Here is a 12,710-nt window from a genome sequence, read left to right as displayed (position 1 = left end):
ACCAAGGTAAAGATTGGAAGAATGAGATAATGAGTACGGCTATTTGACCAGAAGGGGTGAAGCATGCAATTTAGAAGTTAGAAGTGTGTAGTTATTTTCATGGCCAGTGGTGTGGGTCCAGACTTCAGTAAAGAGGTACTGGATGACAAAACATTTTCAACACTGAATTACACTAGATTGGCAGAGAAAAATAGAATCAACTTGTGGTGGAAACCAGGCACAATTCAGTCATCCAATATAGAAAATTTATATCTGCGTTGTACAAACAGATTGAAACTACAGGAATTTGTGCTTAATGTGACGGTAGATGCTAGTGGGATATATATGGAAAACTGGCAAAGGCAGCATGTTCAAAGAAAGTTTACTATCAAAGTACATATGTTACCATATACTACAATTTTGAGATGCATTTTCTTTTTCTAAGGAAGAAAGAAATACAATAGAATTGTGGAAAAACTATAAAGACTGACAAGCAACCAATGTGCAAAAGAAGACAAACTGCAAATAAAAATAGTCCTAAAAGTATGTTGTAAGAAGTCCTTTTAAAGATCATAGAAACAGTTCAGGGTAGCAGTTAATGAAGTTATCTGTGCAGGTTCAGGAGCCTATTGGTTGTAGGGTAATAACTGTTCCTGAACCAGGTGGTGTGGAACCCAAGGCTTCTGTTCCTCTGTAGAAGGGCCAAGTCCAAGGATGTCTCCTTTTCAGGGACTCCTGAATTAACTTTGCAAATAGTGTCAAGAAGAGTGGAGTCAAAGGGATGCCGACGTGACGGCATATTTTTAGCAGGCTATCTTGTTTTTATGAGGCCGAGTTGCTAGCTCGACGCTCAACCCAGCACGGATGGAAAGCGTGCAAGGGAGCCGGCTGGATTTGAACTCAGGAGCCTTTGCTTCAAAGTCTGGTATTGATGCCACTACGCCACCAGTCGGTAAATAGTGTCAAATGTGATATTATTAAGGCAATAATGAGATAGGATTTAATCCAAACATCCTGACCTACTGGGCTCTGAGGGAGGGGAGGCATTGGAGAAAGATGGATTGGTTGATCATGATAATTGCAGAGGGTAGTAGGTGGCTTCTGTTTCAGCAATTTTAGTTTAAAAATTAATCATATTCATATTTACAAATACATCAAAATAACAGTGAACGCAACCAAAGGATGTGCTGAAGGCTCATCAGTTGTAAATGGATTACCATTTGGTGGCACAATTGAATGTCATGTCATCTCAAGCTACTGCTTAATGAATTATTCTCTGGGAAGTAAAATCTAAAGGGATACTTAAAACAAATTTCTATTTTGTGCTTAATTTTTTTAATACTAAGTTATTTTATTTTTAAAGAGTCGTGCGCCTATATCTGCAAAATTGGTCGCCAACATGCTGTCTGTGGCTGGAGCAGATCACATCATCACAATGGATCTTCATGCCTCTCAAATACAGGTATGCCAGGCTTGATTGGAAGAAAACTGATTATCTGAGAAGTTGTTGGTGTTATAAGGTATAGTTGCATTGCAGCCAGTTTTTTAAACTTAATCAGTTTTTAATAGTTACTGAAGGCCACGATAGCAAAGCAGTGAGCTCAACATTATTACGCTTGGGAACAGTAGAGTTCGGAGTTTAATTCCAGTCTTATCTGTAAGGAGTATGTGTGAGTTTTCCCCTGGTGCTCAGACTTCCTCCCATAATCCAAAAATGTACTGGGTAGGTCATTGTAAATTTACGGTGATTAGGCTAGGGTTTGTAGGTTTTCACAAATAAAACAGTGAAACATTTTATGTTTAAGAAAAGAACTGTACAACTCATTTATTGAACACCAAAAAACTGAACACGGAGTGGTAGAAGCCCTTTACGTAATTATGTCATCACATCAGGCTAGCCTCTTAAAGTGAATCCCCAATTCGATGTCAGCGGTTGTGAATTATGTACATTACACCAATCAGGTTGCTGGGACAGCATGGCTGGATGGGCCTACTCCTTGGTGTTTCACTAAGTAATTAAAGCACTTGGACAATTCTCTGAGCTTGTCTCGTTTTGGCCAACTACACCCAATTCCACCATCATGTTTTTTATTAATCTCATTTGACTGCATTAATTCCACCTGCTACTCGTGTTCATTCAGGTCCCAGTCCAAATATCTCTTCAATCTTGTTAATTTTCTGACTTTATCTCCTCTGGCAACTCATTCCGCGTATCCTTTCTAAGTAGTAAGTACTAAGTACTGCATTAACCCAAGTTAATGGTGCAACTCCCTCTCTTTTGTCTCTACTTCTGCCACGCCAGAAGCATTGTACCCTGAAACTTTGAGCTGCCAGTCCTGTCCATCTCTCAACCAGGTTTCTGTAATAGCTCTGACGTGCGGATTCATGCTCCAAGTTCATCTGCCTTACATGAATTTGCAGCACGACCTCCCTGACCACTCTGATTCCTGTGTGTTCCTCAATGAGTATAACTGCTGTTCCATTCAATCCATGTGGTGTGAGAGGGGCTGAAGCTGGACACATGTTCAACAGATGTAATCACCATGGACAGCTGACTTCTCTCTGATCTCCAACATTTTGGAGAGCATACCAGTAATTGCCATTTCTATCTCACTAAGTTAGTACCAGGCTGAAAGAAAAGGACAGACCTTACCCTTATTGTATCGTGTCACTACTCAGTCTCCTCGCTGAAGCCTCTTCACTTTGACCTCAAGCACAGCTCTTTCACTTAAAAACAACTCTTCTCAAAATAGTCTCTCCAAGAGGGTCACTCTGCTAGGGCTTGACTTTCATTTATATGCTGTTCCTTTTTAGGTTAGGCCAATTGGTGGGGAGAAAGGAGTCGAGGTTAACTTGATGTGGCAACATCTGCCCCAGGTGTGTCGAGCTGCAGCCCCTTAGAGACCGGGTTAGGGAACTGGAGATGCAGCTTGATGACTTTCATCTGGTCAGGGAGAGTGAGAAGGTGATAGAGAGGAGCTATATAGGCAAGTAGTCACACTGTGACCTCGGGAGACAGATAAGTGGGTAACAGCCAGGAGATGGAAGGGCAGGAATCAGATGCTAGAGAGTACTGCTGTAGCTGTCAATAAGTGCTCCTGTTAGAGTACTGATGGGGAGATAGCCTACCTGGGATAGACAACAGTACTGAGCCTCTGGCACAGAAGGACAGAGAAAGGATGAAGGTAGCAGTAATAGGGGACTCTATAGTTAGGGGGTCAGACAGGCGATTCTGTGGATGCAGCAAAGAAACACAACTGGTAGTTTGCCTCCCAGATGCCAAGGTCCAGGATGTTTCTGATCATGTCCACGATATCCTGAAGTGGGAAGGTGAACAGCTAGTAGTTGTGGTTCATATTGGTACCAATGACATAAATAGGAAAAAGGGGAAGGTCCTGAAAACAGACTACAGGGAGTTAGGAAGGAAGTTGAGAAGCAGGACCTCAAAGGTGGTAATCTCAAGATTACTGCCTGTGCCATGCGACAGTGAGTATAGGAATAGAATGAGGTGGAGGATAAATCCGTGGCTGAGAGATTGGAGCAAGGGGCAACGATTCACATTTCTGGATCATTGGGATCTCTTTTGGGGTAGGCGTGACCTGTACAAAAAGGCCGGGTTACACTTGAACCGAGGGGGACCAATATCTTGGTAGAGAGGTTTGCTAAGTCTATTGGGGAGAGTTTAAACTAGCATTGCTGGGGGGTGGAAACAGAATCGAAGAGGTGGAGGATTGGGCGGTTGGCTCACATACAAAGAAAGTTTGGTGATAGTGCAAGAGAGAGAACAGGCAGGTGATAGAGAAGGGATACATTGAGACCCATGGTTTTGAGATGTGTCTATTTTAATGCAAGAAGCTTCATAAACAAAGCTCATGAGCATTGAGTGTGGATCAGTACTTAGAGCTATGATGTGGTGGCCATTACAGAGACTTGGATGGCTCAGGCAGAAATGGTTACTTAGAGTGGCAGGCTTTAGATGTTTCAAAAAGGACAGGGAGGGAGGCAAAAGAGGTGGGGGTGTGGCACTGCTGATCAGCGATAATGTCACGGCTGCAGAAAAGGAGGAAGTCATGGAGGGATTGTTTACTGAGTCTCTGGGTAGAAGTTAGGAACAGGGTCTTTTCTTTGTAGACCACCGAATAATAACAGGAACATTGAGGAGCAGATAGGAAGACAGATTCTGGAAAGGTGTAATAACAACAGGGTTGCTGTGGTGGGGAGATTTTAATTTCCCAAATATTGATTGGTATCTTCCTAGAACAAGGGGTTTAGATGGGGAGGACCTTGTTAAGTGTGTTCAGGAAGGTTTCCTGACACAATATGTAGATAAGCCTTCAGGAAGAGAGGCTGTACTTGATCTGGTATTGGGAAGTGAACCTGTTCAGGTATCCGGTCTCTCCAAAAGAGCATTTTGGAGATAGTGATCACAATTCTATCTCTTTTACCATAGCATTAAAGAGGGATAGAAACAGACAGATAGGAAAGTATTTAACTGGAGTAAGGGGAAATATGAAGCTATCAGGCAGGAACTTGGAAGCATAAATTGGGAACAGATGTTCTCAAGGAAATGTGCAGCAGAAATGTGGCAAATGTTCGGGGGATATTTGTGTAGCGTTTTGCATAGATATGTTCCAGTGTGACACAAAGGATGGTAGGGTACAGGAACCATGGTGTACAAAGGCTTTTGATAATCTAGAAGAAGAAAAGCTCACAAGTGGTTCAAAAACTAGGTAATGAAAGAGATCTAGAAGATTTTAAGGCTAGCAGGAAGGAGCTTAAGAATGAAATTAGGAGAGCCAGAAGGGACCATGAGAAGGCCTTGGCGAGCAGGATTAAAGAAAACCCCAAGGCGTTCTACAAGCATGTGAAATGCAAGAGGATAAGATGTGAAAAAATAGGACCAAGCAAGTGTGACAGTGGAAAAGTGTGTATGGAACCAGAGGAGATAACTGAGGTACTTAATGAGTACTTTGCGTTAGTTTTCACTATGGAAAAGGATCTTGGCGATTGTAGGGATGATGTGCAGCGGATTGAAAAGCTTGAATATATAGATAATAAGAAAGAGGATGTGCTGGAGCTTTTAGAAAGCATCAAGTTGGATAAGTTTCCAGGACTGGACGAGATGTACCCCAGGTTACTGTGGGAGGCAAGGGAGGAGATTGCTGAGTCTCTGGTGATGATCTTTGCATCATCAAGGAGGAAGGGGGATGTTCCAGAGGATTGGAGGGGTGCAGATGTTGTTCTGTTATTCAAGAAAGACAGTAGAGATAGCCCAGGAAATTATAGACCAGTGAGTCTTACTTCAGTGGTTGGTAAGTTAATGGAAATGATCCTGAGAGGCAGGATTTATGAAAATTTGGAGAGGCATAATATGATTTAATTGTCAGTGTGGCTTTGTGAAAGGCAGGTCGTGCCTTATGAGCCTGATTTAATTTTTTTGAGGATGTGACTAAACACGTTGATGAAGGAAGAGCAGTAAATGTAGTGTATATGGATTTCAGCAAAGCAGTTGACAAGGTACCCATGCAAGGCTTATTGAGAAAGTAAGGAGGCATGGGATCCAAGGATCCAGAATTGGCTTGCCCACAGAAGGCAGAGAGTGGTTGTAGATGGGTCATGTTCTGCATGAAGGTTGGTGACCACTGGTGTGCCTCAGGGATCTGTTCTGGGACCCCTTCTCTTCATGATTTTTATATATGACCTGGATGAGGAAGTGGAGGGATGGGTTAGTAAATTTGCTGATGACACAAAGGTTGGGGGAGTTGTGGATAGCGTGGAGGGCTGACAGAGGTTACAGCGGGACATTGATAGGATGCAAAACTAGGCTGAGAAGTGGCAGATGGAGTTCAACCCAGATAAGTGTGAGGTGGTTCATTTTGATAGGTCAAACATGATGGCAGAATATAGTATTAATGGTAAGACACTTGGCAGTGTGGAGGATTAGAGGGATCTTGGTCTGAGTCCATAGGACACTCAAAGCTGCTGCGTAGGTTGACTCTGTGGTTAGGAAGGCACACAGTGCATTGTCCTTCATCAACAGTGGGACTGAGTTTAAGAGCTAAGGTAATGTTACAGTTATATAGGACCCTGGTCAGACCCACTTGGAGGGCTGTGCTCAGTTCTAGTCACCTCACTACAGGAAGGATGTGGAAACTATAGAAAGGGGATTTACAAGGATGTTGCCTGGATTGGGAAGCATGGCTTACAAGAATAGGTTGAATGAACTTGGCCTTTTCTCATTGGAACGGCGGAGGATGAGAGGTGACCTGATAGAGGTGTATGAGATGATGAGGCATTAATTCTGTGGATAGTCAGGCTTTTTCCTAGATCTGAAATGGCTGTCATGAGAGGGCACAGTTTTAAGGTGCTTGGAAGTAGGTACAGAGGAGATGATGGATAAGTATTTTACACAGAGAATGGTGAGCGCATGGAATGAGCCTCCCCCGATGGTGGTGGAGGCTAATGTGATAGGGTCTTTTAAGAGACTCCTGGATAGGTACGTGGAGCTTAGAAAAATAGAGGGCTGTGGGTGACCCGAGGTAATTTCTAAAGTAAGTACATGTTTGGCACAGCAATGTGGGCGGAAGGGTATGTGTTGTACTGTAGTTTTTCTATCTTTGATCGGTGATTGTAACTTCCCCTTCGTGTTCCACTTGCTAAACCTATCTGTAGCATTTCAATGCTTACAGTAGTATTATGAGACAAAATGAGCTCTGATTAGCCAAAAAAAAATTACCATTGGGTTTTTTAAATTACTAATACTGCAGAGCACAGAAACACAACCTGCAAAGTTACTCTAAACAATACTGCTTGTTTGCTAGTTCAGTCTGCCCTTAGATGTCCGTGTGCGTTACTTCATTTCTTCTTGATTCTTCTTGTTCTCCCATAGGGTTTCTTTGATATTCCAGTAGATAACTTGTATGCTGAGCCAGCAGTACTTAAGTGGATTAGGGAAAACATCCTAGAGTGGAAAAACAGTATCATTGTATCTCCTGATGCTGGTGGAGCAAAGAGGTGAGTGATTCAACTTACAATATACGTATTTTCTGATCAGTAGTTTTATACCTAACCTAATTCACTTTCCGTTGTGGAAATGCTCCTATTTGAAATCAGGAGAGTTACTGTAAGCCAACCTTGTTTCAATTCTTTTTTGGCATTTGGTATATTAGTAGAATGAATCTTTGCTATAACAACTACAGTTGTACTGCAAACTACCTACAGTCATGTTCTGCAATGTGATGTGGCTTCATTTTATGAATTAGTGTTTTGAGTCGAATTTTGTATTAAATTAAATTGTGCAGCTTATTTCCTGTAGAAAGGAATTCATACAACCTTTTCAAATTTAGCCTTGTAATTATTTTGAGGAGTACACTTTTTCTGCTAGATACTCAATGTTTCAGTATCTTCCAAATTCCTGAGTTTTTGATAAAAGTTGTGTTACTGGAGGATATTGTAAACCCTTCTGTGGCTTCCAGTTAAGTCAGATGTGTTTCTTTTTAAATTGGTTGGTTTGCAACTGTCTTTCTTTCTTTTTCAATCTTTTTATTGAATTTCATATATAAAGAAAACATAGCATAATAGTGAATAGGTTATGTGCAATAGATGAGATTACATTAATAATAAGATAATAATATCCTATTAATTATCAACAACAAAAAATAGTATATTAATCAATCAAGTCTATAATAATTATATATGAAAAAAATAAAAATAATCATCAAAAGAAAAAAAAATTAAAAATACAAGAAAAAATATATATAGAAAAAAAAACTAAACTAAACTAACATGGGCAATAATAACAGTTTATATGTATACGATAGTGTCAAAAACTCCGGAACTCCATACCTGAACAAGAATAAGCAGAGAGAAGGTCTGGAAGAAGTCAAATTAATTCATATGAAAATGTCGAATGAACGGTCCCCAAGTTTCTTCAAATTTAATTGATGAGTCAAAAATAGTGCTTCTAATTTTTTCCAAGCTCAGATAAGAAATAGTTTGAGAGAACCACTGAAACGTGGTAGGAGGATTTACTTCTTTCCAATTTTGTAATATAGACCTTCTGGCCATTAATGTTACAAAAGCAATCATTCATCTATTGAATTGAAGAGGAAAACTGATTACCATCCTCATTTGGTATACCAAAAATTGCAGTAATAAAATGAGGTTGTAAATCGATATTCCAAGTTGAGGAAATGGTAGCAAATATGTCCTTCCAATAGTTATGTAAAGTGGGACATGACCAAAACATATGGGTCAATGAAGCCACATCTGAATGACATCTGTCACATTGAGGGTTAATATGAGAATAGAATCGAGCAAGCTTATCTTTAGACATATGAGCTCTATGTACAATTTTAAATTGTATTAAAGCATGTTTAGCACATATAGAAGAAGAATTAACCATTTGTAAAATTTTTTCCCATTTTTTTGTTGATATATTGAAGTTCTTTTTCCCATTCTTGTTTAATTCTACCTGATATTTCTGGTTGTATCTTCATAATCATATTATAAATAAAAGCCACTAATCCCTTCTGACAAGGATTTAAGGTAAAAATCAAATCTGAGAAATCCATTGAAGTTGAATTGGGGAAAGATGGTAGAACTTTATGTAAAAAATTTCTGATTTGTAAATATCTAAAAAAAATTAGATTTAGGTAACTTAAATTTGTTGGAAAGTTGGTCGAAAGACATCAAACTACCTTCAAAAAAAAATCACGAAAACATTTTATACCTTTCCTTTTCCATATGCTAAAAGCTTGATCTGTCAAAGAAGGTTTGAAAAAAAAATTAAGTAAGATAGGGCTATCAAGAACAAAGTTTTTCAGAGTAAAAAACTTAGGAAATTGAAACCAAATTCGTAATGTATGTTTGACAACAGGATTAGATATCTGTTTATTGAATTTAACTAAATCAGTAGGAAGAGAAGAACCAAGAACAGAGAATAGGGAATATCCTTGTACCTCATTGCATTCTAAATTTACCCACTGTGGGCACAATAGTGAATCCAAATCTAATTTCCAATATATTAGGTTACGAATATTATTGGCCCAATAGTAAAATCTAAAGTTAGGTAAAGCTAAACCACCATCTTTTTTAGATTTTTGTAATTGCCTTTTACTTAACCTGGGGTTTTTATTTTGCCACACAAATGAGGAAATTTTTGAATCGATGTTATCAAAAAAAGATTTAAGAATAAAAATTGGTAAAGCTTGAAATAAATATAAAAATTTCGGTAAAATCATCATTTTAATAGCATTAATCCGACCAACTAATGATAAGGATAGGGGAGACCATCTTGTAGTAAGTTGTTGAATTTGATGGAGCACAGGTAAAAAATTCAGTCTAAATAAATCTTTATATTTCTTGGTAATTTTTATACCTAAATAGATAAAGTTATCAGTAACAACTTTAAATGGTATCCTATCATTCAATAAAGTTTGCGCGTTTAAAGGGAATAAATCACTCTTATCCAAGTTTAGTTTATAACCAGAAAAACTACCAAATTGAGCCAACAAGGATAAAATAGTGGGAATAGACCTGTCAGGATCAGAAATATATAACAACAAGTCATCAGCATAAAGTGATAACTTGTATAACTTCTCATTACAAAAATATTAGGAGATTCACGAATAGCAATGGCTAAAGGTTCTAATGCGATATTAAATAATAAAGGACTTAAGGGACAACCTTGTCTCGTACCACGAGATAATTGAAAAAAAGAGGATCTGTAATTATTTGTAAGAACAGAAGCAACAGGTTTATAATATATTAGTTTGATCCATGATATAAAATTAGGACTAAAATTAAAATATCTCAAAGCGTTTAAGTATGTCCATTCAACTCTATCAAAAACTTTTTCAGCATCTAATGAAATAACACATTCTGGGATTATGGGTGATGAAGTATAAATTATATTAATCAATTTTCTGACATTAAAAAAGGAATACCGATTCCTAATAAAACCAGTTTGGTCTTCTGAAATAATCTGTGATAGTACCTTTTCTAACCTAATGGCTAAAATTTTTGTAAGAATCTTAAGAGTCTACATTTAATAGTGATATAGGGCGATAAGATGCACATAAAGTAGGATCCTTATCCTTTTTAAGAATTAGAGAGATAGTAGCTTCATAAAAAGATTGAGGTAATCTCTTCTTAGCAAATGCATCATAAAAGATTTCACATAACCAAGGGGAAAGCGAAGAAGAAAAAGTTTTTAAAAATTCTATAATATAACCATCAGGACCAGGAGCTTTCCCTGAATTCATTAATGAAATAGCCTCTCCTATTTCGGCCATAGAGATATGAGCATCGAACAAGCTACGATCTTCATCTGTCAGTTTGGGAATATTCAAATTGTTAAAAAAAATTATCCATCATGGACAGATCGCCATCAAATTCTGATTGATATAAAGATTTATAAAAAATCTTGAAAAGTGTTATTGATTTCTTTATGATCAGTATTTCTTTATGATTACCGTCTTGTTTACGAATTTTAATAATTTGTCGCTTAGTCGAAATAGCTTTTAATTGATTAGCTAACAGTTTACCAGTTCGATCACTATGGATATAAAATTGAGCCCTGGTCCTAATTAATTGATTCTCAATTGAAGAAGATAATAAGCTATGCTCCATTTGAAGCTCAACTCTCTTCTTATAAAGTTCTTTGGTAGGAGTCACGGAATAAATCTTACAAATTTCTTTAATTTTATCCACTAATAAAGCAATATCTAAATATCTTTGTTTTCTTTTACCAACGGAATATGAGATAATTTGTCCATGGATAAAGCCTTAAAAGAGTCCCAAAGTATTCCTCTGTCAATCTCTTCAGTATAGTTTGTTGAGAAAAACAAGTCAATTTGCAGTTTTATGTAGGTGATAAATTCTAGGTCTTGAAGCAAAGTAGCGTTAAGTCTCCAAGATCTAGTATTATTGGAAAAGTCCGAAATCTTGATAGATAACTTCAAAGGGGCATGATCTGAAATAGTAATAGAATCATATTTACAATCAGTAACATCCATTAATAAACGATGATCAATAAGGAAATAATCAATTCTAGAATAACTGTGATATACATGTGAAAAAAATGAAAATTCTTTTATCTTTAGGGTTCAAAAACCGCCATATTTCAGTAATTCCCGAATCAACCATAAAAGAATTAATAAGTAAGGCTGATCTATTCGGAAGAATTCGGATAGGTTTAGATCTATCCATCAAAGGATTCAGACAACAATTGAAATCTCCACCCATTATCAATATGTATTCATTTAGATTAGGAAGGGAAGTAAATAAACATTTAAAAAAATTCAGGGCAGTCAAAGTTTGGAGCATAAATATTAACTAGAACCACTTTTCGATTAAAAAGTGAACCAGTTATCAACAAAAATCTGCCCTGTGGATCAGAAATAATTGAGGGGTCTATAAAAATAGACACACCCCTAATTTTGGCGGTACAATTCGAGTGAAATTGTTGACCCTTCCAGAACCTAAAAAAAGTTGATTATCCTCCCTCCTAATATGGGTCTCCTGTGCAAAAATAATATTAGTGTTTAGTCTATGGAATACTTTAAATATTTTTTTACGTTTAATCGGATGATTTAAACCATTAGTATTCCAAGAGATAAAGTTAATAGACTTATCCATCATGCCAATATTAGTTGAGTATATCATAAAAGGTTAAAAAGACACATAACCCATAATTCAGGAAGAAGGAAAAATGATTCAGGAGCAACCAGAGAACATGACACCTCAACAATATTAATAATTTAAAGTCGGCCCATAAACTAAAAGCAAAAAAATAAAAAGCAAAAGCGTGAAAAAAGATCCCTACCCCCTCCCCCAACCCCTCGAAAAAGAGCCAAGCGGCAGGCGCACAAACTAATACTAATATTACCCCCATTTCAAGATGGCAACTTCATGAAAAGAAAGAAAAGAGAAACTATATAACACCCAGATATAAATACAGGGTTGTGGCGACCCATTTCTTGGCACATCCGAACCGACTCACAATTAGATAGCCTACGGGGGTTTGCGAGCACAGAGCTTTGGAGCCTCTGCGCCACGGGTTGAGGGAGGCTTAAAAGTGAGGCTGAAGATTTCGAATAAAGTTTTTTCCTTCGACTGCAGTTACCGACTCCGTGTCGTAATTTTAGCGCTGCATGTAGCACACTGCTACAATTGGTGACCCCGACAGTCCAAACGATTTTTGGACCAGAAATGACCGACACCGCCTCTGTTCATGTGGTTTTGTTGAAACTGCCGGGTTTCTGTACACAGCGCCCGAACCTATGGTTCCAGCAAGCCGAAGCCCAATTCCACGTTCGCCAGATCACCTCAGAAGACACCCGCTACTACTACGTGGTGAGCTCCCTCGACCAGGACACAGCGGCCCAGGTCGCGGAGTTCGTACAGTCGCTCCCGGCAGACGGCAAGTACACGGAATTCAAAGCCCTGCTCCTCAGGACTTTCGGACTTTCACGGCGCGAGCGGGCTGCCCATTTACTGCACCTGGATGGCTTGGGCGACAGACCTCCATCAGCTTTAATGAATGAGATGTTGTCTCGCCGACGGACACACACCCTGCCTCATGTTTGAGCAGGCATTCCTGGAGCAGCTGCCCGAGGACATACGCCTGCTGCTGTCCGACGCGGATTTCAGTGACCCCCGGAAGGTGGTAGCACGGGCGGACTTGCTGTGGAACGCCAAAAAGGTGAGCGGGGCGTCCATCGCACAGA

The 12,710-nt window shown here is 38.7% G+C and overlaps 1 protein-coding gene across 1 annotated transcript in view; it reads left to right on the top strand.

Moving 5' to 3' along the window:
• The window catches only part of LOC132398108 (ribose-phosphate pyrophosphokinase 1), a 58,208-nt gene that overhangs the window by 25,893 nt on the left and 19,605 nt on the right, over window positions 1-12,710 (top strand). The window contains exons 3-4 of the mRNA XM_059977081.1: window positions 1,343-1,441; window positions 6,869-6,993. Coding sequence (XP_059833064.1) covers window positions 1,343-1,441; window positions 6,869-6,993 — 224 coding nt within the window. The remainder of the gene's footprint in view (window positions 1-1,342; window positions 1,442-6,868; window positions 6,994-12,710) is intronic.

This window comes from Hypanus sabinus, chromosome 8 (genome assembly GCF_030144855.1).
Source record: "Hypanus sabinus isolate sHypSab1 chromosome 8, sHypSab1.hap1, whole genome shotgun sequence".
Lineage (NCBI taxonomy): Eukaryota > Metazoa > Chordata > Chondrichthyes > Myliobatiformes > Dasyatidae > Hypanus > Hypanus sabinus.
This window is presented reverse-complemented; position numbering and strand designations above follow the sequence as displayed.